This window comes from Colletotrichum truncatum (genome assembly GCF_014235925.2).
Source record: "Colletotrichum truncatum strain CMES1059 chromosome Unknown Contig_0015, whole genome shotgun sequence".
Classification (NCBI taxonomy): Eukaryota; Fungi; Ascomycota; class Sordariomycetes; order Glomerellales; family Glomerellaceae; genus Colletotrichum; species Colletotrichum truncatum.
The window spans coordinates 313379-340010 of record NW_027222412.1 but is presented as its reverse complement, the minus strand read 5'-3'; the positions used below and the strand labels follow the sequence as shown (position 1 = coordinate 340010).

Genomic DNA, 26632 nt, shown 5'->3' with positions numbered 1-26632 from the left:
TATTTTGATCAAACAGAAAAGATATGCGAGAGGATCACGGGACTGGATTACAAGCAGCTTTCCATTCCATGCCCACCAAGTCCGAGCATCAAGCGCATCAGCTTCAGATGGCAAGGACCATCACATGGGCTGACTTGGATTAGGAATCGCGGTTATTTTCCATCTTCCTGTTGGCGAGATATTCGTCAACAAATCCACCAAAGTCCTCCGGCCGATAGGGACTAAGAAATTCCGACACCCAGTTGGACTTGCGGCGGCTGCAGAGCCCTAAATCTTTGAAGAGCACATCGACGTACTGTTGCGTCTCATTATCAGAACTCGATGAAATGGAAAATACACACATAGAACAGCTCAAAGAGGCGTAGACTTACAGGGAGAAAGTCGTAGAGCGAGTAAGGGAACTTTTGGCCCTGGCCGAGGTATCGCTTGCGCGTCCAGGCGTTCCACAAAGACACCTCTTTCGCCATGACCTTCGTGTCTGGGAGGTCTATATCGCCCTCCAAGTACAAGATGGCCCAAAGAGATTGCACCTCGGACACGAGAGGCGTCTGTACAGTGTGAATTTGTCCCAAGATAGCAACAGATCTGTCGCCGCTATCGCCCATTCCCACTGGCACCACGCGTCGGTAAAGTCGCCATTTCTTTTGGTGCGCAGAGGACAGTGGTTTTTCGAAAGCCAGAGCCGGCGGATTGGCCAGAAATGGCAGCTTGATGTTGACCTCTTCGTCCGCCGCCGCGTCATAAAGATTCCAGTCCACGATGCCACTCCCATCCAGGGCCTCAGATGGAGGGTGCGGGAGTCCGATCTTGGATTTATGGTGCAGGTCGAACATACCGAAATGATCTCCCCAACCTGTGCACGAAATGATGTAGTCAGCCTCTATAGTGTTTCCTGACTTGAGAAGAACGGTCTTGTCCTTTGTCTCGGCGAGCTCGTCCCGGACCACAGTGAGCCGTTTGCTGTGAAGTGTCGGCCAGAAGTCTGGCAGAGTAACAACGCCCAGGCCGGAATGGGCCCAGAATACACCTTGTCTCTCGATTTCAGGCTTGAGCATTTCAACGTGGTCGCCCGCGCCGTAGCCAGCATGCCTCTGGCTTACGAGATCCAGAAAGTCCCAGAATCGTCCAACACACCACCGTCCCAGCCATGTCCCTTGGAACAACCGAGCCATAGCTCCGTCAGCATTAAGAATAGAAGGACTCAGATACGTCATGAGTCGCGTCGACGCAAAGGCGATGGCGTTTACCGTGTCCAGGATCTCGAAAGGGAGAATTGCTAAAGGCCCTGCTCCTTCGGACCGGATCACCCAGGTCACATCCTTGCCCATCTTTAGCAGGAGATAAACAGCATCGTAAGCCGACTTCGCAGCGCCGACTACAACCACAGACTGGACTGCCGGGTCTTGAATGGCACTGAATGATGTGCCCAGGCTTCGAGAATGGACGCGGGGAATAGCGTCGCCCGACTGGCGAAGCTCGGGGGTGAACGGAATAGACGTGACTCCGGTGGCTACCAGAAGTTTTGCGGCCTCGATGACATGATCGGATTTGTCAAGTTTGAGACGCCATCCGCCGCTGGTTGTTTGCGAAGCATTCGTCACGAAAGTTTTGAACCTGATGCGACGCAAGAGATCGTGTTCTTCCGCGTAGGTATGCAGATAATCGTGAATCATGTCTCCGGTTACTCTGGGGTCATTCTTGTCTCCGCCATAGGGCTGCATGGGGGTATCGGAGTAGTTGAAAAGCTATGTGACGCGTCAGATATTCATCTCCCTGGAGGCACGAAGAGGGCGCGTGTTAAGGGAAACTACCCCGAGCTTGACTTGTGCCACTAGATTGGGATACAGCCTCTCCTTGCTCCAAACACCGCCGACTGTGGAGTCCGAATCGACAATGAGAAGATTGATATCAGGCCGCAGGCGAAGATAGGTTCTGGCTGCCACGAGGCCATACCAACCTAAAGTCCAAAAATGAATATAACGACGCTATCTGAGAGAGGTTTGAAAGACTAAATTATCTTACTTACCTGCGCCAATGATGGCCACATCGACGTGTTGGACCGCTGCTTCGCTCATGGCAACGTTCCAACTTCAGAAAAGAGTCGTACTGGACTAACAGGTAGCGTTGGTCAGCTGTAGCTGGGTTAATTCTCAAGAGCAAAGCAATAACCCAAGCCGGAGTAAGACTCTCACGTAGTAGAATTAATTTGGATCATATCGGCGACAATTTCAACGATTGACCTTTGATATATTTCATGTATATATCAATCTCTAGCTCTTTAACTACGATGGCCTTGATAACTAACATCCTTGAGATTGACCCCTTCTTTCGTCGGACCGGCCTGCCGGGATTGATCTCCGTGCACCTAGTTGACCTGATTATGGGCAGATGTCTTATGATTCTCCCTCTAAAAAAAGAAAAAAAGGTGTACGACAGGTGGTAGGAAGATGCCCGAGATGTATTGTGGAAATAAGTTACTAGAACATGTTCATCTTCATTACAGCGAAGATCCCAATTATGCAGCTCTTCTTTGATAGAAAGCTGTACGGACGTGTTATTGGCCAGTTATGTACATGTAGTGAATGTGTTTTGAGGAAGCATCAGAGTAATCTGGTCGATGAACCCGTGTTACTTCCGCACAATGGCCTACAGCCTCTAGCCAAACTTGATACGCTAAAAGGTCGTCTCGGCCTGATGGGTTCATTGCCACATCGCATGATGGAAAGGCTGCGCACACTCCGAGATAATCCTCTGCAGCCTGCAACTGTTTCTTGGTGGCTGCTATCTGTTAGACGCACGCGGAACGGGCGGTCGACTAAGCACTGACGTACTCAGCCAAAGTGCTCTCACGATACCACAATGCGATTGACACCGTTGCTCCCGGCCCGATGGTCAAGGCCCCAAAGGAAAGCAGGAGAAAACATCTGCATGCTGACACAGGTGGGACCCTATCGCCTCGGCTCGTAAGGAGGTAATACACCCAGGACAAGCTTGACAACGATATGATGATCAAATCATACTGGAGAAACAACCACGGCCCGTACACGAGAACGTTTTCGCCGACACCCGATGGCCCGCTGAACAAGAACGGAACATACATACGGATGAAAGCGACGGTGTTTTTCTCGTTGCTTGTAAAGATACGTCCCATCACGTACAGGTGTCCGGCGCCGGACATAACAGCCGCCAGGAGATACGAAAAACGTACCCAGAGGTAAGCGTCGACAGCCTGGTCTCGGCGACTGGGGCCGGAACTGGACTTAGATTTCTGCCCGCGGCCCCGCCCGGGCCGAACCGCCGAGATGATCATCGAGACAACAGCCTGAACACCGGACACCCACACCGGGTCGGGCTGCCAGAGACCCAAAATCAGCTGGTGCGTTGCGTCTGTTCGACTGTCTGCGCCGAGCCAAGTTGTCCCCATGCCGACCACGGCGGGAAGGATGGCGCCAATGGAGAAACTCCAAGGGACGGCCGCGGCTTGTGCCACATCGCGAACTCGGGCCGCGCGACCGTTCATGGCCCATGGAAGATGAGCTGCAAAGTAGAGAGGGAGCGCTATAGCAGCTCCGAAGCATTGCCACAATATACCAAAGATGATGGGCCTGCACGGGTATGTATCGTTAGCAGTTAAGTTACATGTGTGCAAGCTTCAGGGTCTTGAAGACAACAGCAAAACACTCACCTCGACACCAAGTATGGCTTGTCACCCGGGCGTTTGGCTTCCATGTAGAGCCATACGAATGCAGACTGCAGGGTGGAATAAGCATCGACTAGAAACAATTGGTAGCCTTCGTCGTGGCTGTTGGTGCCATAGAAGAAGAAAGCGACAAGAAGGGCGATGACAAGATCCAATGGCAGAAACCCAAGATAAGATCTCCTCAATGGGACGCCTTTGTTGATCTCTCCGTGAAAAACTGCGAGGAGAAGCGCCTTGACTGTGCCGTTCGCGAGCGACACGCCCCACAACAGCAATATAGCGATGACAGCGAGGAGGCGAAAATAAGCAACAACTCCACGTGAAAAAGCTACTCGAATCGCCATTGTAAATATCAAAGGAGAAGTTTCGTGTCAAATCAATGAGTAGCTTGTGTTTCCGATGAGCTTGAGTGGCTGAGATGATGTGTGTGTTGGAATCAGGAGTAATCGAGAATGTGAGCAACTACAGTTCTGGCAAGGGGGCATCGAGACAGCTTGGAAGATGCGTGCAAACAGATTGAGATGGTGAAAACTTAACGCTAATTCGTAATTTGACAAACTGAAACAAAGAAAGTTTCGCACTCACGTCGGATGGAGATTCGGACAAGCTGGCCGCCAGTAGTCACGGATCTGTTCACAGAAGCCGAGTGTATTTCCGCCCTCTCGGTGTAAGTGAGCCATCGGCATATTGGTTTCTTCTCTCAGCCGGAGTCATATGCCCGTGATGCGGAGCTCTTATTCTCACTACTACCGTTTCCTTTGTTGATGTACACGCGGGCCAATGGAGCGTAGGATATGATGCATTTGCTGCACTTGGTGAGTAATGTGATTGCCGACTCTTCGTATCTCACTCGCGAGGTGACATTGATAGACATGGAGCCAGACAAGCAGTTACATATTAAGAAAGAATAGTTCTCCTAAGAAATAAAAGACAGTATAGTGAGACAGGAAGCTTTGAGATTGCACATCTATCGGTCAACTGTGCTAGCAATATGTCTCCAAGAGCAGTTCAAGCTGAGACTCCAGATGGAGGCCCGCTGGAGCCTATCGCCATCTGCGGCATGGGTAAGTCATGTGATGTAACCTTTGAGCGCAATATAGTCAAAGCAGCTGACAAGTAACTATCTCTATCACAGCTTGCCGCCTTCCTGGTGGTGTTGACTCTGAATCGTCTTTCTGGAAAATGCTAGTAGAAAAGCGCACAGGACAGACAGCCAAAGTTCCTGAATCCCGCTTCAACATTGATGCACACCTCCACGAGAATCTGAGCCGCCCTGGCTCATTTAACGTCCCTGGCGGTTACTTTCTTGACAACAAACCAGAAGACTTCGATCCAACTTTCTTCAACATCACTCCGGTGGAGGCGCAGTGGCTGGACCCACAGCAGAGGAGGATGCTGGAAGTAAGCTACGAATGCTTAACTTCTGCTGGCCTCACTTTGGATGAGATCTCTGGAACAAACACAGCCGTGTATGTCGGCTCTTTTACTTCTGACTACCGTAAGTTCTTCATATTCGAGAATTCAACTTGACGAATGTTGATGAAGGTCAACGAAACCAAGGATATATATGAAGAAAGACGTTTGCTGACTGTGTAATTGGATGAACTTTACAGAGCAGATGTCAACTCGAGAGCCTGACTTCCGCCATAACTATGCAGCAACCGGTGTCGATACAGGAATCATCAGCAATCGCATCGGAAACACGTTCAACTTGAATGGGCCAAGGTAGGGAGAGACAAGTGGCATAGAGCCGTTTATTGCTCACTTGCATCATTTATGTTTTCATTACGAACTAATTCCATCAACAGCTTCACGATAAACACGGCCTGCTCCTCTTCGGTATACGCTATTCACAACGCTTCCCATGCACTTCGAGCACGCGACTGCGATGCCGCAATTGTGGGAGGTGTCAACCTCATTATCACCGTCGACCAGCACATGAACACGGCAAAGCTGGGCATTCTCTCCCCAACATCCACTTGCCACACCTTCGACGCGTCTGCAGACGGCTATGGTCGCGCCGAGGCTGCCGGCGCCATCTATCTGAAGCGCCTCTCCGACGCGATCCGCTGCGGTGACCCGATCAGAGGTGTAATTCGCGCGACGGCCGTAAACACGTAAGTTCCCTTTTAGCATGCTTCACTTCTGTAACCAGAATTTCCTCTGTAAGACCCGGCTGACTTGTGGTTCGATAGCAATGGAAAGGTTCCAGGCATGGGCATCACGCACCCTAGCGTCAAGGGCCAGGAGCGGGTTGTTCGACTAGCTTATGAAAAGGCCGGGTTGGACCCCAACCATACAGCTTACGCCGAGCTCCATGGAACTGGTACACCTGTCGGAGATCCGATTGAGGTGCGAGCCATATCGAACGCCTTGAACGATACGCGTTCGAAAAAAAAGCCCTTGATCATAGGAGCCGTATGTACCCTGTTTTCACCCCGTTGGTGGGCTACGGATTCTGAGTGCTAACGTGGAAGCAAATCTCAGCTCAAACCAAACATAGGTCACAGTGAGGCAGCGAGTGGCATTTCCGCTGTGATGAAGGCTGCTCTGATGACAGAGTCCGGTGTCATCCCTGGCGTCGCCCTTCTCAATAAGCTAAACCCGGCCAGCAAGTACTCCTGGGGATGAGAGTTCGCCATGCTTTGTGCTAATTTGCTGTTAGTCCATGAGGAAGAATGGAATGTCAAAGTCAACAGGGAAACGTCACCATGGCCGAGCGAGTTTCCTGTCCGTCGGGCCAGTGTCTCGTCCTTTGGTTATGGCGGCACCAACGGCCATGTTGTTGTTGAAGCTGTTGAGTCTCTGTACCCATGGGTAAGTTTCCTCCGGCATCTGGTTTCTTTTCACAATGCCGATGGCAGTAAAGTAAGGTAACTTAATTGACAACATTTCTAAATTTTAGTATCGACACGCCAAGTCGAAGCGTGACGCGCAATACGACCATTCCACCAAAAGGCCGGTTTTGGTTTGCTTGTCTGCGCACGACAAGCCAACACTTGGACGGGTTATCAAGAGCATTGCCGGAGTTGCCGCGGATTACTACGGAATTGACCTAGCCCATACCCTTAACCTACACCGCACTGCTTTCAATCAGAGGGCATTCACCGTACTTCGTGAGGGTCAGGAGGCTATCGCCTTCGACGCAAATGCTGATGTTGCCGTACTCCGGACCGGAGCTGCTCCGGCTGCTGGGAAAACGCCCGAACTGGCTTTTATGTTCACTGGTCAAGGAGTAAGTTATTGAAACTTTTGAGCTGAATATTTACCTACATTTTCTTTACTGACAACGAACCCGCAGGCACAATGGGCCGGAATGGGTCGAGTGGCCATGTCTGAGTTCCCCATTTTTGCAGAAGTCATCCACAACTTGGACCGGGTTCTTGGCAAGGTCACGCCTGTGCCATCCTTCAAATTGGCCGACGTGCTCCTTGATGACCCAGTCAATACAGAGAAATTCATCAATCAGCCTGATGTGGCACAGCCGTTGTGCACAGCGATCCAGATCGCCATGGTGGACCTGCTCTCCCAATGGGATATCGAGCCCGTTGTGAGCGTGGGACACTCTTCCGGAGAAATCGCATCCGCCTACGCCGCAGGCCTTATCAGCGCTCCTGAGGCCATCATCGCCGCCTACTGCCGTGGATATTCCGTCCAGTGGCATTCTGGAGCAGGCTCCATGTTGGCTGTTGGTCTGGGCGCCGACGAAGCGAGTCTCTCCCTCCCAAGTGACGCATCCGAAGCCTGCATCGCCTGCGAGAACTCGCCTCAGAGCGTGACTATCAGCGGTCGGAGCGAAGCCATCGCGCAGTTGCGAGACTCATTTACTGCCAAGGGTGTTTTCGCTCGTGAGCTCAAGACCGGTCGCGCCTACCACTCGCCTCATATGGCTGACGTTGCCGTCGCCTATGAGGCTCTCCTCGAGGCCTCGTTGAAAGTCCTGAGTGAAGAGGACCGACAGTGGCATCGTGAGCGATCTGAGATGATTTCATCTGTCACCGGGGAGCGAGTGATTGGCAACCACTTGGCGGAGGGCTACTTCAGCATGAATCTGCGCCAGAGAGTGCGGTTCAGCGAAGCCGTCCAGAAGATTGGCAACGACGATGCTTTTTCAAAGGTCAGGGTAGCAGTGGAAATTGGCCCACACTCGGCGCTCGCTGGCCCCTTCAAACAGATTTGCAAAGCCGGCAAGTTCGAACGCTTCACCTACGTCCCGTCTATGGTTCGAAATAAGGATGATGCCGACCAACTCCTCTCCGTGGCCGGCTCCATGTTTCTGGTCAACTACCCACTCCGATTGGAAGAGGTCAACGCAGCCGCGTACGACGAACAAAATAAGTCGGGATTCCGCAAGCCTAGAACCCAGTATTTGTTGGTCGATCTACCTCCCTACCCATGGAATTACGAGAAGTCGCACTGGGCTGAGCCGCGAGCGAGCGCCGAGCAGCGTCACAGAGAGTATCCGAGGCACGATCTTCTTGGTAGCCGCATTTCGGGTCTCTCGTCCGGAATGCGTGCGTGGCGCAATGTGCTACGGGTCAGAGACGTCCCGTGGCTTCGTGACCATAGCCTTGGCGAGAGCGCCATTTTCCCGGCGGCGGGATATATCACGATGGCTATCGAGGCGGCACGGCAGGTTCATGAACATGATGGCGATGGCTTGAGCCGTACTGCCAGCGGTGTCACGCTCCAAGATGTTGACATCAAGACAACTCTCAATATTCCCGACAGCGAGGATGAAGGCGTGGAGACATTGTTGACGCTTCAATCCGCAGACAGCACTGGGTGGTATTCCTTTACCATTGAATCGTGTTCCAGCGCTGATCGGTGGACTCTTCACTGCGATGGCCGTGTTCGTGTGAACACTGTCCCGTCTGCCTCTCAGCCAAGGCCTACTCCAGTTGATGAGAAGGTCCTTGGGCAGCAGGTGTCTGGAAAGCGCTGGTACGAGGCCTTTGAACGCGTTGGCTTCCACTATGGCCCTTCGTTCCAGCAATTACAACGCGTACACACCGGACGCGATTTACATCAAGCAGCTGGCGATGTCATAGTGCGGAATACTTCTGGACTGATCCAAGGCGAATCGCGTGCCCTCATCCATCCCTCGACCGTCGACGCCTGTCTCCACCTCGTCATTATTTCCATTCATGCTGGGAAGTACAAAGAGATGCCCTGGGGCGTCGTTCCCACGCGTATCGAGGAGGTAACCATCGTGAATCCAGAACCCAGTGACGTCGGTCCTGCTACCGGCCGCGCCGTTGCCTGGTCTGAGGCTTCGGACAGACGGCACTTCAACACTAACGTCCAGCTGGTAAGCCAGAGCAATAAGCCGCTTCTGGAAATCCGGAATCTCACCTGTGTCGCGTACGAGGCAGCCGTTCCTGTGTCAGCAACTGAGGTTGCACCGGTTGCTCCCTTTTCGACTTCCATCTGGAAGCCTGATGTGTCCAGATACTCTTCAGCCGATGGCAGGCGAGAAGCGTGGACCAGCAAAGAAACAAATGAGCCACTGGGCCAGCTGGTTGAGCTCGTGGCTCATCGCAAACCTGTCTCCAGTGCTCTGATCACTGGATCGCCAGCTGCCGAACTTGTCGACATTATCTTGGATCAACTCCCTACCTCTACGACTGTCAAGATCGGCTTTGTCGGAGATGAAGCACCCACTGTTTCTCAAACAGCTGAGGCTCGCGTTATCAAGTTCTCCCTGCCACCGAATCCTGAAACTTGGATTCCCGAGCTCAAAGAGGAAACGTTCGATCTGATTTTCTCCGACTCGGACCCAAAACTGCTCATGCCGCTCGTTAATGAGGAGGGATGGGTTCTTGGCACTGTCTCCGAAGCTTCGCCAACCCCTTCTATGGCCATTACAACAGGGAATTATTTCGCACTGCAGAAGGCAGTCGTCAAGCCTGACACTTCCGATGTTTTTGAGCCACAAGTCCTACTCTTGTCTTTCAAAGACGTCGATAGCAACTCCCATGCACTAGCCAAGGCGCTAGAATCGTCAGGAAGCAGTGTTACCCATCAGGCGTTAGTCGATTGCACCTTGAGTTCGAACGTACATGTCATCGTTGACGATACCGATGGTTACTTCTTCTCTGCTTTGGATCGAGCGTCCTTTGACGCCCTCAAGAAATTGTTTGGCGCTGCTGTTCCTGTCCTGTGGCTCACTAAAGGCGTCCAACAAGGCCGCTCCGCCACCGGCGGCATGGCCGGTGGCTTCTTGCGTGTTTTGTGCTCAGAGATGGCTGCTTCACGAATTGTCCTTCTGGATTATGACGAGGAAGAGTCCCTGGACGTCGTGAGTCGCGAAGCCATGGAGCTCGTGAAGAATGCAGGAACACGGGATTCAGGCAACGATACCGAGTTCTGGCTACACAAGGGCGTGTTGCATATCTCGCGACTGGTCCCTAATGACGTCTTGAACCGCCAGTTCGAAGGTGGCACTCAGACTTATGATGATCTTCCACTTGCCACTTATCAAGAAGGCCAGCCGATGAGAGTACGTGTGCTAGATGGGGGCGACCTTGGTCTCGAACCGCTTATTCAAGAAACTGCCCTAGCGGCGGACGAGGTGGAAATCCAACTTTTCATGTCGCAGAGACCGGACTCCAGCCCCTGGGGTACGCTTGTGATGGGAGTTATTTCCAGAACCGGTGATGATGTTACCTCGTCTCTCATTGGCAAGGAAGCCGTCGGCATTGTCACTGGAGACCTAACGACCGCCGCCCAGACTTCTGTCTTTGCCACTGTCAACTCCGGACGTGAGCCGTTCGACAGAAAATCTCTTCTCGGAACTTTGGGCGTCATCGCGAAAATCGTAGACCTCACACTCAACAAGGCTCAAGTGCTCTCGGGTGATCCTGTCCTGGCGTTACCCGGGCCAGAGATTGCTACGAAGCTTCTCGTAAAGCTCGCAAGCGCACGTGGCTGGAACTTGGCCCTCGCTACTCGTTCGCAAGAAGAGAAACAGAATTTTGAGTCCTTGTCGGTGTTCGATGGTGTGCGACTTGTTGCCGCGGATGACATCGAGGCCATCATCAAGCATCTGGAGTCAAAGAAGCATGCGGCGGCAGTCTTGGCCTACGACTTCATAAACACCAGCCGCGAAGTCTGGAGACGCATTCCGGCTTCGGGTCGGTTCATGCTGCTGAACAGCGAGACTGGAAATTTGGCGCCGGATGCAGCTCCGTTCGCGAGAGGCGCTTCCTTCATCACAACACCTGCTAGCTCTGTACCTTCGAGACAGCTCTTGGAGCGTTGCATCGCCGAAATTCAACAGCATCAAAGATTTCTTCTCCAAGATGATTTGACTTTAGGTTACGAACAAGATTGTAAAATGGGAATTATTGACTTTTCCTCAGGGGAATCATTGTTCAAGGTAAGTACTAATGCAATCAAAGTTTTTTCAAAGTATGTGAATGATAACTTTGGCTGACGCGGATCTTGCGTCTGATAGATGATTCCTCCGACAATGTCCTGTTGTCTCTCGGATGATGCGGCCTACCTCCTTGTGGGTTGCCTTGGCGGACTCGGACGCAGTCTCACGAAGCGTATGATGGAACTGGGAGCGCGCAATTTCGTCTTCGTCTCGAGGTCCGGAGCCGACAAAACAGAGGCTGCACAGGTCGTGGAGGAGATCAAGAAGGCCGGTGCTTCAGCCGATGTCTTCCGCGCGGATGTGTCCGACGAAGTCGCCATCAGGAAAGTCATTGACCAAGTTGTCGCCAAACGTCAGATTCGTGGCGTTGTGCACGCAGCCATGGTTCTCAAGGTAAGATACCACAGTGGCGCATCCAAGAGCATCTAGCTAATATCAATAGGATGGCATGTTCGAACAAATGGACTACGACACCTTTGAAGCCTCTATCAGCCCCAAAGCGCGGGGCGCTGTGTCACTTCACAACGCACTTCAAGACGTGCCTGGCATTGACCTTGATTTCTTCGTGCTGACAAGCTCCATTTCTGCCCTGCTGGGTAACACTGGTCAGAGCAACTACGGCGCGGCGAACGGGGTTCTCGAGTCTCTGGCTCGATTTCGATCAGGGCAGGGTCTTCCTGCGACGGCGTTGGCGTTGCCCATGGTGCTGGGAGTCGGTGTGGTCGCTGAAACGGACGGGCTCGAAGCGTCACTGATGCGCAAGGGTCTCTACGGCATTGACGAGAATGAGATGATTCGCGGCTTTGAAGTCGCCATGGCAAGAGGGCGCACCAGCGGCACCGTCTTCATGGGAATGGAGGCGCCTTGTCTCGGTGCCACTATCACGTCTGCCGCAAGCGAGGACAGCTTGGACCTCTACTGGTATCGTGATGCTCGCTTCAGCCACGTACGAAACGCTGTCGAGGCTACTGGGAAGCAGAAGGCGGGCGGCAGCTCCGGTGGCGGGGAGAGCTTCAGAGAGACAGTGAAGGTCGCGTTGAAGCAAGAGGGCTACGACGGCGCCGTCCGAGCCATTGCGAAACACATCGCGAAACGAGTCTCCATCATCTTGATGATTGCCGTCGAGGACATCGAGCTGGATGGACCTTCGATTGCTAGCTACGGCTTGGATAGTATGATTGGTGTAGAGATGAGGACCTGGTTATTCAAGGAGTTCGGCCTGAACTATCCGTTCCAGCAGCTGTTGGCACCAACACTGAGCTTTACCAAGCTGGGGAGCGTGGTTGCGGAAACGATGGGCCTTAAGGATAATGAGCTTGTTTGATCCTAGTTAGAGAAGCTGCCCTCTAAATCTTTAAACATTCAGCCCAGTTCCTTGCGCTGTGTGTGTTGAATGAGAAGAGCCAGCCCTTTGACTGAACATCATTAATCCGACATATCGATCCTTGGTGGGATTCCAGTTTCAGCTTTATAGAGGCTCAATCATAGAATGTCACTGCTTTTACGGGCTTAATTGTATGTACAAAGAAAACAGAGTGACAGGTAGTCTGGAAGGTCAAAAGTACAAGGCTGGTGTTCATCTAAAGAAACTGGACGGCCGCAGTGACTGGATCAGCGCGGTGGCATTCTCTCCAAACGGCTGGACGTTAGCAACTACACCGGGTGACAAGGCTTTGCAAGTCTGGATCACTGTAACGGGCGCATCTCAGCAGACTTCGAATTTAGGTCTTCCTAGATCTCTTGCTTTCAACCTAACATCTAATACGCGACTGTTTACTGATTTAGGAACATAAGGACTAGGTCCTCTAGCAGACAGAAAGCACACTGCGAAGGACATAGCACTAAAGCCAAATGATCGTGAACTTGGAATGAGCTCTGATAAGGCTTGGATTGTGAAAGCTAAAGAGAGAATTATCTGGCTTCTTCTATGATATTTAATGCTGGGGCCTAATGAAGGTAAAAACGCTAATTCCACCTTTACGTCTGATTTGTTCCATGTCTTGCGAAGACTAAGCCCAATGGAATAGCATTTTTGTTGCCTAGAGTGCGTAGCAAGAACAATCTCAAATGGGTTTGCCAAAAGAGGCAAACAGAGCATAGACGTTTGATGGCCAACCAGATCCAGCTTTCTTCTATCACCAGATACTTTCTGGTCATTTAACTACTAGCATCTTATTTTGTATACTAATTCCACTAAACCTCTAGTCTACGCAAGCATGAAAAGGGACATAATCATTAAACGCTTTGCAACTAGGGGGCAAATTTGGTAGCTCAGTCTGTCCTTTCCCTCTTTGCTATTGCTCTCTTCCATACATTTACTATGTAAGTTACCATTCCAGGCTTAGGCGCACAGCGAGACTGAAAAGTTACTTTTGGAAGCGAACCCTCCTGTTCTTTGCTTGCTGCTTGCCACGAGATCCTCAAGCTATCAAATACAAGCGGTGGATTGATAACAAGGGGTCAATGGATATTCAATACAAGACTATAGACTCGTTGAGGAAGTAAATTAGATGGAACAGAAACCAAAGTAATACGTCAAAGCTACTAAAAATATAACCAACAATTGAAGTCGATTGACACAATCATTGAATCCACCCCTCTCTCTTCATCGCCTCCTCAGTCCATGCTTCTAATCTCTCTGCAAGAACATGATCCTTCGCCGCGCCGCTCTCCCACCACGGTTCCCCAAACCGCGAGAAAATTTCTAGATACGTCCCACACTGCTCTATCGTCATATTGGGGCTTGCTGTACAAAACAAACTGGACCAGGAGCCCTTGTCGGCCGACCATAATAACCCAAGCATGCGCGAGAGAGAAATCACTATCGTCATTAATGACCCTGAATTTTCAACCGATGTGGCGAGATTTGTTTCGACAAGACCTGGGTGTACAGCTGAAACCCAGATCTCGCCCTCCCCGTTCCGTGCACTGGGGGAGTTGGGCCCGTACATCTTATGTAGGGTCTTGGTGTGCAGGATGTTTGCGAGCTTGCTCTGTCCATATCGCTGCCAAGGATCCCTATCACTAAGTGATAGATCGTCGAAATTGATCCCGCCTTTAGGTGCGCCCAAATGACCTGAGGAACTGACGTTGACGATGCGGACCCCACCAGGAGGAAGCGTTTTGGCAGTCCGCAACATTACAGGAAGCAGGTACGCTGTCAAAACCCAATGTGAAAGGTAATTAGTCTGCCATTGAGCCTCATGGTCATTTTTTGTCATTTCGAAGGGCGTAGCCATTATGCCAGCATTGTTAACCAGGCCGTGTAGAACTGTTTCGGAAGCGAGGAATTGATTGGCTGCCGTGACAACACTGGAGAGGTCCATAAGGTCCATTATCAGAAGGTCGATATTGGCTGACGGGTATTCCTTTTTCATGTTGTCGATGGCTGCTGCGCCTTTTTCAGGGGATCGGGCGCACATGTAAACGTGTGCACCATGTTTTGCGAGATGGGCTACGGTGTAATAACCTCTACAAGTTGATAAGTTCTTCGGTTCAGCCTCATGGGGAAAAAAAAAAAAAAGAAAACGGAGACGCTTACATGCCGGCATTTCCACCTGTAACTACGAAAACTTTGCCCCTGAGATCAGGGAGAGATTCGGGATGGAAAGTCATTGACCAAAATATCGAGTCCAAGTATGAAGGTTTAATGCAAAGGCAGAGGGATAACCTTGATGTATTAAATTGGTCTTGGGTGATACGAAATATGTCGAACTTAAAGTGTTGTCGCCCTCTTTATACGGCTTCAAATGGTGTTTAATCGAGATCCTTTGGACTGGACTGCTATTTTTTTTCACGCCATATAAGGTGAGCAAATGCATGATCCTTAACTCCTTAAAGTCCAACTCGTACAATTGAAGAGATGTTCTAAGTGGAGCGTGAGCCAGGTGCATGCAGTGTGGGGCTAACCGTTCAATCTCGCAGGGGATGGATGTATCATAACGTGGCGTTTGTCACTCAGATAGTGCATGCGTGACTCTGGAGCTTGTGACTTAAGTCCGCGATGTGAGCAGGTTGCATAGCGCTTGGCTTACTCAGGTTAGGCTCTCTGATGGTGACGAATGATAGCGTGCTATTGCCATAGCCACTCTCTGGCTACGTCTTAGCCACGGGATAATACCGTTTCTCGATTTCCGATTTTCAAATTCGTTATGAGCAGGCTGCATAAATTGCCATTGGTAGCCGCATGAAACTTGTCTCCTTCATCGCTAATTTGACCGTTATCACAAATCGTACGTCCATCGCCATCATGATTGGTACAAATCAGTCCGCAAGTTTAACGTCACCGCGCATCCAACTTCTAACTATGCCACAATTGAACGAAGTTAGTACCCCATCAGTTCTAACTGATAAGGCGCTACGGCTTGCTGACTGCATTCAGGCCGTTAACAGCGAAGACGACTGGACGGGGACGAAGGATGCCGCAGCACGCAGACGAGCACAGACTAGACTCAATACAAGGGCATATAGTAAGCAAAGCATCAACCTTTTGTCCAAAGCAGGATTTAGGACAAGCCTGGTGAGTTGGTTACAGAATGATTACAACTGACAACCAAATAGGAAGACGCAAAGCCCTAAGGAAGACATCGGAAGCCTCCAACGCCACATCCAGGTCTCTTACCGAACCAGAAGCATTAGTGGAATGCTGGAACGTCAAAAAGCAATCCATATCCATCGTCCCAATATCCAGTGTCACGCAGCTGTACAATACGAAAAGCCCCTTACTGCTTCGTGAATCTAAAATAGACCAGTCTACTGTGGTATTCCCGCTCTGTCCGGATCACCTTATCACACTCCTTCAATTTAACGCTCTCCGCGCTCTGGCCGTTAACCGCTCTCTGATTTCCGGCATCCTCGTTACGCCCTTTGACTGTGATGAGGAGGTTATACATGTCATACCCTGGCCTACCAAGCCAAACTTACTCCCTTCAGCGCTACTACCTACCAAACTTCAACAAACGGTGCCGCATGGTGACTGGGTTGACTTGTTTCCATGTCCTGAGGGAAGAGACCGCTTGATTCGAGCTTCTGGCACCTTTGATGAGGATGAGCTATGGGCTGACTGTATTGGCGGGTTATACGAGGGCTTCCCTGACGACGAGATCAAACAACGTGGCATCATTGCGTGGTCGCCGCCATGGGATATCACGGGCTGGGAAATGTCGGAAGGGTTTTTAAGGAAATGGGGGTGGTTGTTTATGGACTTGCCAGGAATGTTGGAGGCGACCAATCGATGGCGGATCGAAAGAGAAGAGAAACCCTTCGTTTATGATGACTGCATTGCACATGCAGTTTTCCGACCTTAGTTTTCTATGAGTTTGATAGGATATGCCTTCCCTGAAGCCGATATAAAAGCGGTGGTATGGGCTTGAATGCAACTTGCCTCGCTTTGCACACGGCCTTGTAAGAAAGCAATCTATGAGTTGGCTGTTTTGTGATGAATGACTACTAAGTTACCTCTCTTCTCGACTGAAGTAAACATACTATCTGCATGGATGTGGATTAGGACACACGCAACGTCTTACCCAATGCTTCTGACACCGTTAATAAACTTGTAATCAACCTGCGAAAGGTAGTTAAAATACTGTTTGTCTTGCTGCGGGCACCCTTTGTGAAGACCTTGTCAAGGTGGACGAATACAACCCCTCGCTAAGGGCCCTGAGGTACAGACAAAGCTTAACGCCACAAACAATATAGGAAGTAGTGATTTATTAAATAGCTTACGTGTTTACTAATACTTACTTCGAAAGACGGATTCTTTTATCCTGAGGCCCAGTGTTAAATTTCATACTTTATCTCTCTTTGACTAGTTTCCATCAGTTGTTAATGTCAGAATCCGAAGGCAACTAACATTCTGGCGCTGCTTTGACTATTTGTAGGCTCCTCTTTGAACAATATAGGTCTGGCTGTATTACTTTTGTTTTTAAAAAAATAAAAATGAGAGGGACGAGACTCGAACTCGCGCGGGTTGCCCCACCAGGAAACAGATGTTAAGCTGACCTTAACCTGGCGCCATAACCAACTCGGCCACCCTCCCGAAGAGATGACTCTGCATTCGCTGTATGTTCATTATACCAGACTGAACCATCTCCAACACATCACAAGCTGATTGGATTCCCTGACCTGCCTTAAGGTTAATAACATGGCTTGCGGGCTTGACCAAGGGCTCTTTTTGCAAGCTGCTGCGATATAACGAGCAGTTAACACCGCAAGTTCGCAACCACTACCATTTTTAGACAAGACGAAACGGCAACCACAAAGGGTAGAAAGCCCACTGTTGCTTGAGGGGATCGGCAAGTCTCGGAAGAGAGTAGCACACCATCCAGGGGTCCAACATATCAGAAAAGGGGTGTTGAGCCGGTGAGTCAAGTCTTGCCAACTTCGGGTTCCACCGTTAATCCTAAATTCTGCTCAAAGATCTATCTACCTACTGATTTAAATTAGATTGGAGGCTGAAAAACTTCAACATAAGAAAAGCATCAGTAGTCTTAACCAGCCATTATGACATTTATCGCTTTGCCTTGTGAAGCTACAGGTTGTTTCTCTGCCGGTCTGTCTTAGTTTTGTAAACAGGCAGGGCAGTTAACTACGCAGTTAACCTCACATACCGATATCTAGCAGAATTAGTTTACCACAATATTATTATTTCTTCTTCTCTAGCAGCAAAGAAGTGGATAACTCTGTAACATCAACATTTTGTCCAATTAGAGGCAGTGTAGCTTTTATGAGAAACAATTTTAATATTGTGTGGAAATCGGCTTCGGCCTGGGTACCGTTCTCAAGCTCCTTTTGCTCCGCACAAATACACGTGTCTAAGCTGTCCTCGTTCTGTACAGTTCTCTTACTATACCCGGCAGGCAAGGAAGGATGGCAAGGAAGGATAAGATGTTAGGTCTTATTGAACATCTAACTAAGAGCCTCATGGCATAAGCGATACTTTTGTTATGCATGTGGGGAACATTTGGCCTAATTAGCTTAAGCCTAGCAGTCAAAATTGTTCCTAGGCTAGCACAATCTTCATCTCGCTAGCTCCCAGTCTACATTCTCAAAAGCCGCCCTTGTACCCGGGGCACCTAAGACACATCCGTTAGCTTTTGGTTGTCTAGAGGATGCTGAGAAAGCAGCTTACGCTTTGCGGCCTTTGCCAGTGATGGGTTCGATACACTCTGGAGGCCATGCGGAACCGCCATTGCAATTAGTTGGGCAGTCACTAGGGCCACCTGACTGTGCGGGAATAACCTATCAAACTTAGTAAAGGCTTCAGCCGTATGACGTGATGAGCATACACAACAGTGACTTCCGTCAATGTTTTTACACTGATACCAACCACTACAGGCTTGCGCGGAAGCAGCAAAGCAAGCAAGAACAGCAGCAGTAGCTAAAGCGATTTGAACCATCTTGAAAATAAAGGTAAAAAATAAAGTAAGAAGGAGGCAGATTTATCTAGAGATCGTAGGCAAGCCCCTTGCCTTATATAGGAGTTGTAGTAGCTGTTGACTGTTAATATTAAACATAAGGCCCTTTACTGTAATTAGGGCCCTATGACTCGTATTATATAACACAGCTGGGTTTAATATAAGTAAATACAATAGTACGGCGCATTTGCGCTCCATTATTCGGCCTCTCCTATAAATCCTAGTACTTTTGTATTTTACTATATTAATATAACTTGATAGGACTTACTAGGGTCTTGCCCCATCAAAGGGCTACAGCAGCAGCTAAGCATACCGGTCTCTGGTAACATGTTTGCTCTTCTACCTAAAGCCGAGTATATTATACTTTACGCAGCTGCATTATGCTGACACTTCCTATTGCGATCTACAGATCTACGCTCTAGCGAGTTGGAAAACGTCAACCCTATTCGCCTTAATATTTTTATTATTATGAAGGCATTGCTAAGAAAGGGAAAGAAACTAAATCTTGAAAATATTTTTATAATGCCAGATTTGTGAAAGAACAAAGAAGGGGGGAGGGGGGTGTCCATATAGTTCTTAAGAACTAGGTGACTCTGAAATTACTCTAAATGTTCTTCAAAGGCGTAGGAAAAAGAATTTTTCATTATCCAAGGACTTATCAGGACAAGAACCGACGGTCCCCAGTCAGTCCCGGGACAAAGACAGACCCTAAGATGACGGTCCCCAGGAACCGATAGTAATATATAGGTGAGGACTCAAACCTGGAGGATAAGGACTCTTATATTTATTCAGTAATCAGCTTACCTTTGTGATTTATCTTGGATGGCTCCCAGCCTAAATGTCACAGTAGTATGATATTGTTATTACTTAAGTATTTAGTGTATGACTATCCCCTTACCCTACCCGTCGATCTATCAGTACGTTTACTAGTCAACGATCTACGACCTATAATTAGTCTCTCAGCCTCAGATTCTATTAGCAGAAATTACTGTTGCGATAGTTGGAATACGGAGTCGTGTGGCACTTCCAGCCACACGCCCGCCAGGCTGAGAGGCCCAAGCCTCCCAGACCCACGTGACAGGCCAAGGGGGAATATCCCCACCTTCTAGTCAACAACACCACTTTCAACTATCATCATGAACCATCGATTAGAACCAATTTACTGTTATTTGTTATTGACGAACGGAATTCCGTTTCACCCCCTGTTTCACCCCCTGTGAAACCTACACTGATCAGTGGTAAACCTCACAGTTGCCATTAATTTGGTTAACTTCACAATTACCACTCTGCTACGGACAAACCGCAGATCAGCAAGGTCAACACCAGAAGAGACGACTTCTTGAACTGGATACCCAAGCCCAGGTAAAAGTAGGGATTTCGTGCTAACGAGAGAAGAAGCGAGAGTAACTGGGATCTACGGAAACCAGCAGAAGAAAGCTTCTTTTCCTCGAATCTACCAGCAATCCGATTATTCGAGTAACCTAGGGACTGCTACGCTCACCCTGGGCGGGATAAGGTTAATCGCAGCCAATTATCGCTGGCAAGAGCGTTCCATCACGCGTTTTCAATCACCAGAAGAAGAGACCTACCGAATCGACGGTCTTCCAACCTCTTCACGCCACAAGGGCGAAGATTCACGAATCCCACAAGGGACAACAACTTCCCCAACTACAACTATCCCCCACGCGCGGTGCCAATCACGAGGCGCCCGCTAGTTTCTCAATAAATCCCCAGACGAGGTGCCAACCGCGAGGCGCCTGCCACAAGAGACCTCCCTACCAGAAGAAGAACACGCCGAAAGGCGAGCGGAGACTACCGGCGGTAATCCGCCTATACAGCTATACGTATACGCCTCCGAGGCTGCGGCTTAGGAGAAACGCACGTGGTTGTGGGCGTCATAAGGCCAACTGTCCGCTAGATTCTAAACTTCCCAACAGTGAGGAGCGAAGCCCGAAGCGAGAAAGAGAGATTCACGAGAGAATCTACGGTAGAACTCTCTCCCTACCAATTCGAGACCTGTGTATACCCTCACACCCCTCGAGAACATCAGCGAGAACGGCGCCGACGGAAACAAACGACGAACCGACGAAAATCCCCGATTTCACGATTCTTTCCCCTTAGAATCGTAATATCCCGAATCGTCTTTTGACTCCCACTTCCAGGCCTGCATCTTGCACCAATCGCAGCTGACGCTGTTGAGGATTAGAATTCAAGATTCTGAACAGAAGTAATCCTTTTATACTGTCAGAATGGAGCGAAATTCACGAGAAGGATCGCCCGCGAGCGGCGTCACTGCCAAAAGCCAATCAACAGTCCCCATCCCACAGAGAATCGAAAGTATGATCGATCCAGCAGTATGGGGCAACTGGGCAATCGACCTTACAAACGCTAGCCCACAGCAACTGGGTTCCTATATGGGTTTCCTACTTGAGACCTATGAGAAGAGGAATCTCACGGGCCTCGAGCTATGGAACGAAGTTTCTCCCGATTTCGCCGACTGGTCAGAAGAAGACTTCCAGAACGTACCTCCCCCAATCCTACGATTCTTCAGAGACCATTTAATCGGTAACGGCGTCTACGTCGAAATGGATGGCAAGAAAATCTCGAAAAACGTGGCATTAGCCCTCAAAAAGGAAGAATTCCACTACTGGTCACCCCAAGAACTCGAACAAGGCGTCAAGAGATATCGCAACCTGAAGGCTCTGATAAAAGACCCCGAATTCCACGAAGAGATCACGAGACCGGCAACAGTAGCCAACAGCACAGGAGGAAGAGTCGAACCAACCCTACAGCCACCTCCTCCACAAGAACAACAACAGTGGCAACTACCGTACCGACCGCCACATCCCACGGTCTCTCCGTTAACAGACTTCCAACCATACGAGTCAACAGACCGTATCGGAAAGCAATTAACAGAATTCGCGAAACTATACCCCGACGATATGAAATACAGCGGCGATATGTACGATGTACTCGAAAAGAAGATGCCAGTATTCGTGGATCACTGTAGAATGCTGGGAATTCACACCTCCCAATACAACAGGGCACTTCCCCTAATACTGAAAGGAATAGCCAAAACCTACTTCTACGCCTCGATTAAAGTGATCAACCCACAGCCCAACTTCGAGACCATGATCAACCAATTGAAATCACACTTCGAGACTAGGGAAAGGCAACAAGCGTACGTTACGCAGTGGAATACAACTACTCTTCCCCAAATCATTCGCGATAACCCTGGAAAGACCAAATCGGAGTGTTTTGACATACTATGTGACAAATTAAGCAAGATTCAGCCCGGTTTGCCACAACAGGATCACAACGACCGATCCCTCCATACCCAACTTCTACACGCTTGTAGAGATATTCCAGAGTGTGCAATGGCGTTATTTGTACCGGCTGAGACGTACGAGGGACTTCGCAGCCAATTAATCTCGTCGATCGAGACAGCTACCCGTCTCAACCAACAACAATTCAACACAGTAGCCAACCCACCAGAGCAGTACTGGACCGACAGAACTTTCAACGGTCGAGGGCGTTATTCACGATACAGTCGTTCATCACGAAGTCGATCATCACGAGGAAGAAGCCGTGACAGACCCCTATTACCGCCAACGCCTAAGAAGTGCTACGTGTGTGGAAAACCTAACTGCTGGTCAACCAAACACACCACAGAAGAGAGACGAAAAGCGTACGAGAAGTTCAAAACCACCCAATATGCCCAGGATACGTCACTTCCAGCATATGGCCAATTTCTCGTCCAATACGAGGGTTTCGACGGGTTAGACCTACAACCTACCGCCGAAGACCCCCAGCAATACTACCACGTAACCGAACAAACCAGTGAAAGTGACGAAGAGGAAGAGACCGGCAGCGACAGTCAATTCCAGGTCACCGCCTATTTCACTACAACAGCAATTGACGGCAACAGGATCGCCACGATCCTAGCAGACCAGTCAACCCGCCATGCTATTACGAAAGAAGACCTCTTCCGCAACCAACCAGAACCGAAAGAGCTACCTTCGCAATTCACACTCGAGGGACGCTACTCTGCCCAGAACTTCCAAGGGATCATGCCCGACTCGGGCGCAGCAGGATTCTCAACCGCTGGCCACCCACAATTCGTGGCCCTACAACAAATTTACGAAGGAATTACGTTAAACACTGAGGCGGCTGGCGGCGTTACAGTGAAATTCGGCGATGGGATACCACTGGAGTCTATAGGGACTACCAAAGTGCCAACGCCGTTTGGAAGCGTCAAATTTCACGTTATTGAGACTAACACTCCCTTCCTTATGTGCCTAGGAGATATGGACCGATTGAAGGTCTACTTTAACAACGTTACGAATACCCTCATCCAAGGAAACAAGGTCGTACCTATTATTCGCAAATGGGGCCACCCATGGTTATTACTCGATAAGGAGAAACCACTCGCCTGGAACCACCTCACAGACGCTGAATTGCGACGGGTTCACCGTCGCTTCGGACACCCATCTGTTCAACGATTACACAAGGTGCTCCAGAGGGCCGGCCACCCAGTTGAAATTACGGCAATTGAGCAACTATCGAAAGTCTGCCATCGATGCCAAATGCACGCACCAGCGCCATCACGGTTCAAATTCACGTTACGAGACGATTACGAATTCAACTACGAGGTTATCGCCGACGTGATGTACCTTGAGGGTAACAGACCGGTCCTCCACGTCGTCGATACCGCCACGGCGTTCAACGCCGCCCGGTTCCTTGAGGACATTTCTGCGAAAGCCACTTGGGAAGCCCTACGCCTCTGCTGGATAGATGTGTATCAGGGACCCCCAGACTGGCTAGTTACCGACGCTGGAACAAACTTCCGCTCAACAGAATTCCGAAACGCGGCGAGAGGAATGGCAATTGAAATCAAGGAAATTCCCATAGAAGCCCACAACAGTATTGGGAAAGTTGAACGATACCATACACCTCTAAGGAGGGCGTACGAAATCATCAGAGCAGAAGACCCAACAATTACGCCAGAATCAGCACTTCAAACAGCAGTCAAAGCAGTTAACGATACTGCTGGCCCGAACGGAATAGTGCCAACACTCTTGGTATTCGGCTCGTACCCACGAATTACCGACGATTCGCCGCCATCTCCCGAAGTCACAAGGCGGGCGAAAGCGATTAAGAAGGCGACGAGCGAAGTACGCGAACTTCACGCAAGGCGACAGGTGGCAGAAGCTATCGCCACCCGCAATGGCCCTGATACAGGGCCAATTGTTAATTTACCGCTACGGTCGCAAGTACGAGTATGGCGCGAAAAGAAGGGCTGGACCGGACCGTTTACTTTAGCAGCCATAAACGGCGAAACCTGTACTGTCGATACGCCACGTGGTCCGAAGACCTTCCGGTCTACCGTAGTCAAACCATACTACGAAGATCCCGATCAACCACCTAATTCCATCGCCGCGCCAGAAGAAGAAGAACCCGAAGCTGAGATACCGCAGCAGGAAGTAGTACGCGACGAAATTATCGTCGCCGGCGGAGGCAGTGAACCGGACGAACCGCAAGAGGCACCGGAGCCACCGAGAAGACGCCCGGGCAGACCCCGGAAGAGACCACTGCCAATCGCCCACTTCACAGAGGAATTCAACGATGACCCGGATTATCAACAAATATTCCTATCGATTAAGGAGCAAGCAGACGAAGAATTAGCAATCAAACTACGACGAGAAGGTGTTATTACTACACCAGGCGAACCGTTCGAACAGTCAACTAAACAAGAGATCAACAGCCTCATCGCTAGAGGAGTGTTCAAATTCACCCAGTTCAATAAGAGAAGGCACCAGAACGTACGAATCTTCCGATCTCGTATCGTCAACGAAGTCAAGGGTAAAACAACCGAACCCTACGAGAAATCGAGACTTGTAATACAGGGTTACGCCGACGATAGCAAGAAGGCTATATTGACCCAATCGCCAACGATTCAACGGGCGAGTCAACGGCTAATTCTGTCAATTACCCCGTCACTCCTACGAGAAGGGAAACAACTATGGCTTCGAGATATCACACAAGCCTACGTTCAATCCTCCACAAGGCTCAATCGCACTATTCTCGCCTACCCACCGAAGCAAATTCAAGACCAGTACCCAAAAGGGACCATTATGGAGGTTGTGAAGCCTCTGTACGGAATCGCAGAAGCTGGAACCCACTGGTGGGCAACGTATCACAAGCATCACAGAGAGAATCTCCAGATGGTTACTTCTTCGTACGATCCATGCCTATTGATCTCATCTACCGAAAATCCACACTTTGGCTGTATCGGCATGCAAACCGACGATACCCTCGGTTTGTCAGACAAGGCGTTCTCACAATTAGAAGACGAACAGTTAGAAAAAGCGGCTTTTACGGCAAAAGCGAAGAATATCCTCACAATTGACGAACCCCTCCAATTCAACGGAGGGATAATCGCGCTGTCAACCGACAATTCGATCAATTTGAGGCAAAAGGGACAAGCCAAGAAGTTACGATGTATTGAGACTACTGAACCCAACCCAAAACAGCAATATGTCGAACAACGCGCCAGAGGGGCGTACATCGCGTCAATTTGCCAACCCGAGGCCTGTTTCGATTTATCTACTGCTGCCCAACACCAAGACCCCTCGCCAGAAGCGATAAAAGCACTGGATCAACGGATTCGATGGCAAATGGAATCGCCTAACCGAGGAATAACGTTTATCCCACTCGACCTTACAACAGCCAAGCTATTCGTTTTCGTTGACGGGTCGTTCGCTAATAACCACGACCTCTCCTCCCAATTAGGGTTTCTGATCATCCTAGCCAACGACACTTCCTCTGACAGCAACAACGGAGAATTCACGATTCACGGTAACCTCGTTCATTACAGCTCTACGAAGAGTAAACGAGTCACCCGCAGCGTATTAGCGTCAGAGATCTACGGGATGGTCGCTGGCGTCGATATGGCCTACGCCCTCGCCACAACCCTGGCGACAATCACTGACCACCTCAACCTACCAACGATTCAGACAGTTGTCTGTACCGATTCCTATTCGCTGTACGAGTGTCTCGTGAAGCTGGGCACTACCAAAGAAAAGCGACTCATGATCGATATCATGGCGTTGAGACAATCGTACGAAAGACGAGAACTACAAGAAATTCGTTGGATTAACGGCGAAGACAACCCTGCTGATGCCCTCACGAAGAGCAAACCAAATCGAGCCCTCGAGAGATTCGTTGATAGCAACACGATAACGATACGTATGGAGGGATGGGTAACAAGACCGTAACTACGGGAGAAAGTAGGGATAGGAGGCCGAATTGACGAGGAGACGGAACTGTATAGGGACAACGTATTCCAACCGCTTCAACACCATAAAAAGAGAGTTTCCAGTGTTGCGATAGTTGGAATACGGAGTCGTGTGGCACTTCCAGCCACACGCCCGCCAGGCTGAGAGGCCCAAGCCTCCCAGACCCACGTGACAGGCCAAGGGGGAATATCCCCACCTTCTAGTCAACAACACCACTTTCAACTATCATCATGAACCATCGATTAGAACCAATTTACTGTTATTTGTTATTGACGAACGGAATTCCGTTTCACCCCCTGTTTCACCCCCTGTGAAACCTACAATTACTTTAGGTTGTCTAAGCTGGCTGTAACACCCTGGCGGCGGGAGGCTGCTGGCTGGAGAACAGCAGCAGGAGTAGGAATCAAACCCTCAAAGACGGCGATTTTGACTTTTTTAATTCCATGTAAAATTCGAATTTTCCGTCCTGAAGCTCTTTTCCGATGGCGTGTAAGCTCAGCACAAACACTCACTCGACCACTGCGGACAATCTTTCGAAGGGGTAGATAGCTTTTGCGAACCTCGCGTCACTGACTCCTTTCGGAACTTCGTTCCTACAGGCAAAGACTACAAGGACCGCGTTTATCAAAATTAAATTACAAGAGATATCATATGATCTAAATACGCTAGGATATGCCTTATTACCTTAGCAAACGAACATTCAAACGATACAAACGCTAATCCTATAAAGAGAACCTAAGTTCCTGTGCTCTGTTCAACAGCCCTTTCAGAAGTTGCATTTAAGAAAAAAAAAAACGAAACCCATTAATCAAGCAGCATTGAATGCATTCGCTCCTCA

General features: G+C 49.7%; 7 protein-coding genes across 7 annotated transcripts; 3 read left to right on the top strand and 4 right to left on the bottom strand.

The window, feature by feature from the left end:
• Positions 1–311: 311 nt before the first annotated feature.
• Positions 312–2075, bottom strand: CTRU02_215372 (cofactor FMO1 FAD enzyme; the record flags this gene model as incomplete). The annotated part of the gene is made up of 3 exons (XM_036731565.2): positions 312–1745; positions 1812–1957; positions 2027–2075. 3 exons carry the CDS (start codon positions 2073–2075, stop codon positions 312–314), a joined length of 1629 nt encoding a protein of 542 aa, XP_036576773.2.
• A 740-nt stretch (positions 2076–2815) lies between these two features.
• On the bottom strand, positions 2816–4044 carry CTRU02_215371 (uncharacterized protein; the record flags this gene model as incomplete). The annotated part of the gene is made up of 2 exons (XM_036731564.1): positions 2816–3605; positions 3686–4044. The coding sequence occupies 2 exons, from the start codon at positions 4042–4044 to the stop codon at positions 2816–2818; spliced, it is 1149 nt and encodes a 382-aa protein (XP_036576772.1).
• A 647-nt stretch (positions 4045–4691) lies between these two features.
• Positions 4692–12405, top strand: CTRU02_215370 (polyketide synthase; the record flags this gene model as incomplete). The annotated part of the gene is made up of 11 exons (XM_070206443.1): positions 4692–4764; positions 4836–5198; positions 5314–5425; positions 5509–5817; positions 5896–6118; positions 6188–6311; positions 6366–6517; positions 6606–6935; positions 7002–11081; positions 11160–11474; positions 11524–12405. 11 exons carry the CDS (start codon positions 4692–4694, stop codon positions 12403–12405), a joined length of 6963 nt encoding a protein of 2320 aa, XP_070059882.1.
• A 1258-nt stretch (positions 12406–13663) lies between these two features.
• CTRU02_215369 (short-chain dehydrogenase protein) lies at positions 13664–14696 on the bottom strand (the record flags this gene model as incomplete). Its single annotated transcript, XM_036731562.1, has 2 exons — positions 13664–14552; positions 14623–14696. The coding sequence occupies 2 exons, from the start codon at positions 14694–14696 to the stop codon at positions 13664–13666; spliced, it is 963 nt and encodes a 320-aa protein (XP_036576770.1).
• A 920-nt stretch (positions 14697–15616) lies between these two features.
• Positions 15617–16387, top strand: CTRU02_215368 (uncharacterized protein; the record flags this gene model as incomplete). The annotated part of the gene is made up of 1 exon (XM_036731561.1): positions 15617–16387. One exon carries the CDS (start codon positions 15617–15619, stop codon positions 16385–16387), a length of 771 nt encoding a protein of 256 aa, XP_036576769.1.
• Positions 16388–18126: 1739 nt separating this feature from the next.
• CTRU02_215367 (uncharacterized protein) lies at positions 18127–18478 on the bottom strand (the record flags this gene model as incomplete). Its single annotated transcript, XM_036731560.1, has 3 exons — positions 18127–18154; positions 18211–18320; positions 18368–18478. 3 exons carry the CDS (start codon positions 18476–18478, stop codon positions 18127–18129), a joined length of 249 nt encoding a protein of 82 aa, XP_036576768.1.
• A 2267-nt stretch (positions 18479–20745) lies between these two features.
• On the top strand, positions 20746–25773 carry CTRU02_215366 (uncharacterized protein; the record flags this gene model as incomplete). The annotated part of the gene is made up of 1 exon (XM_036731559.2): positions 20746–25773. One exon carries the CDS (start codon positions 20746–20748, stop codon positions 25771–25773), a length of 5028 nt encoding a protein of 1675 aa, XP_036576767.2.
• Positions 25774–26632: the final 859 nt, after the last annotated feature.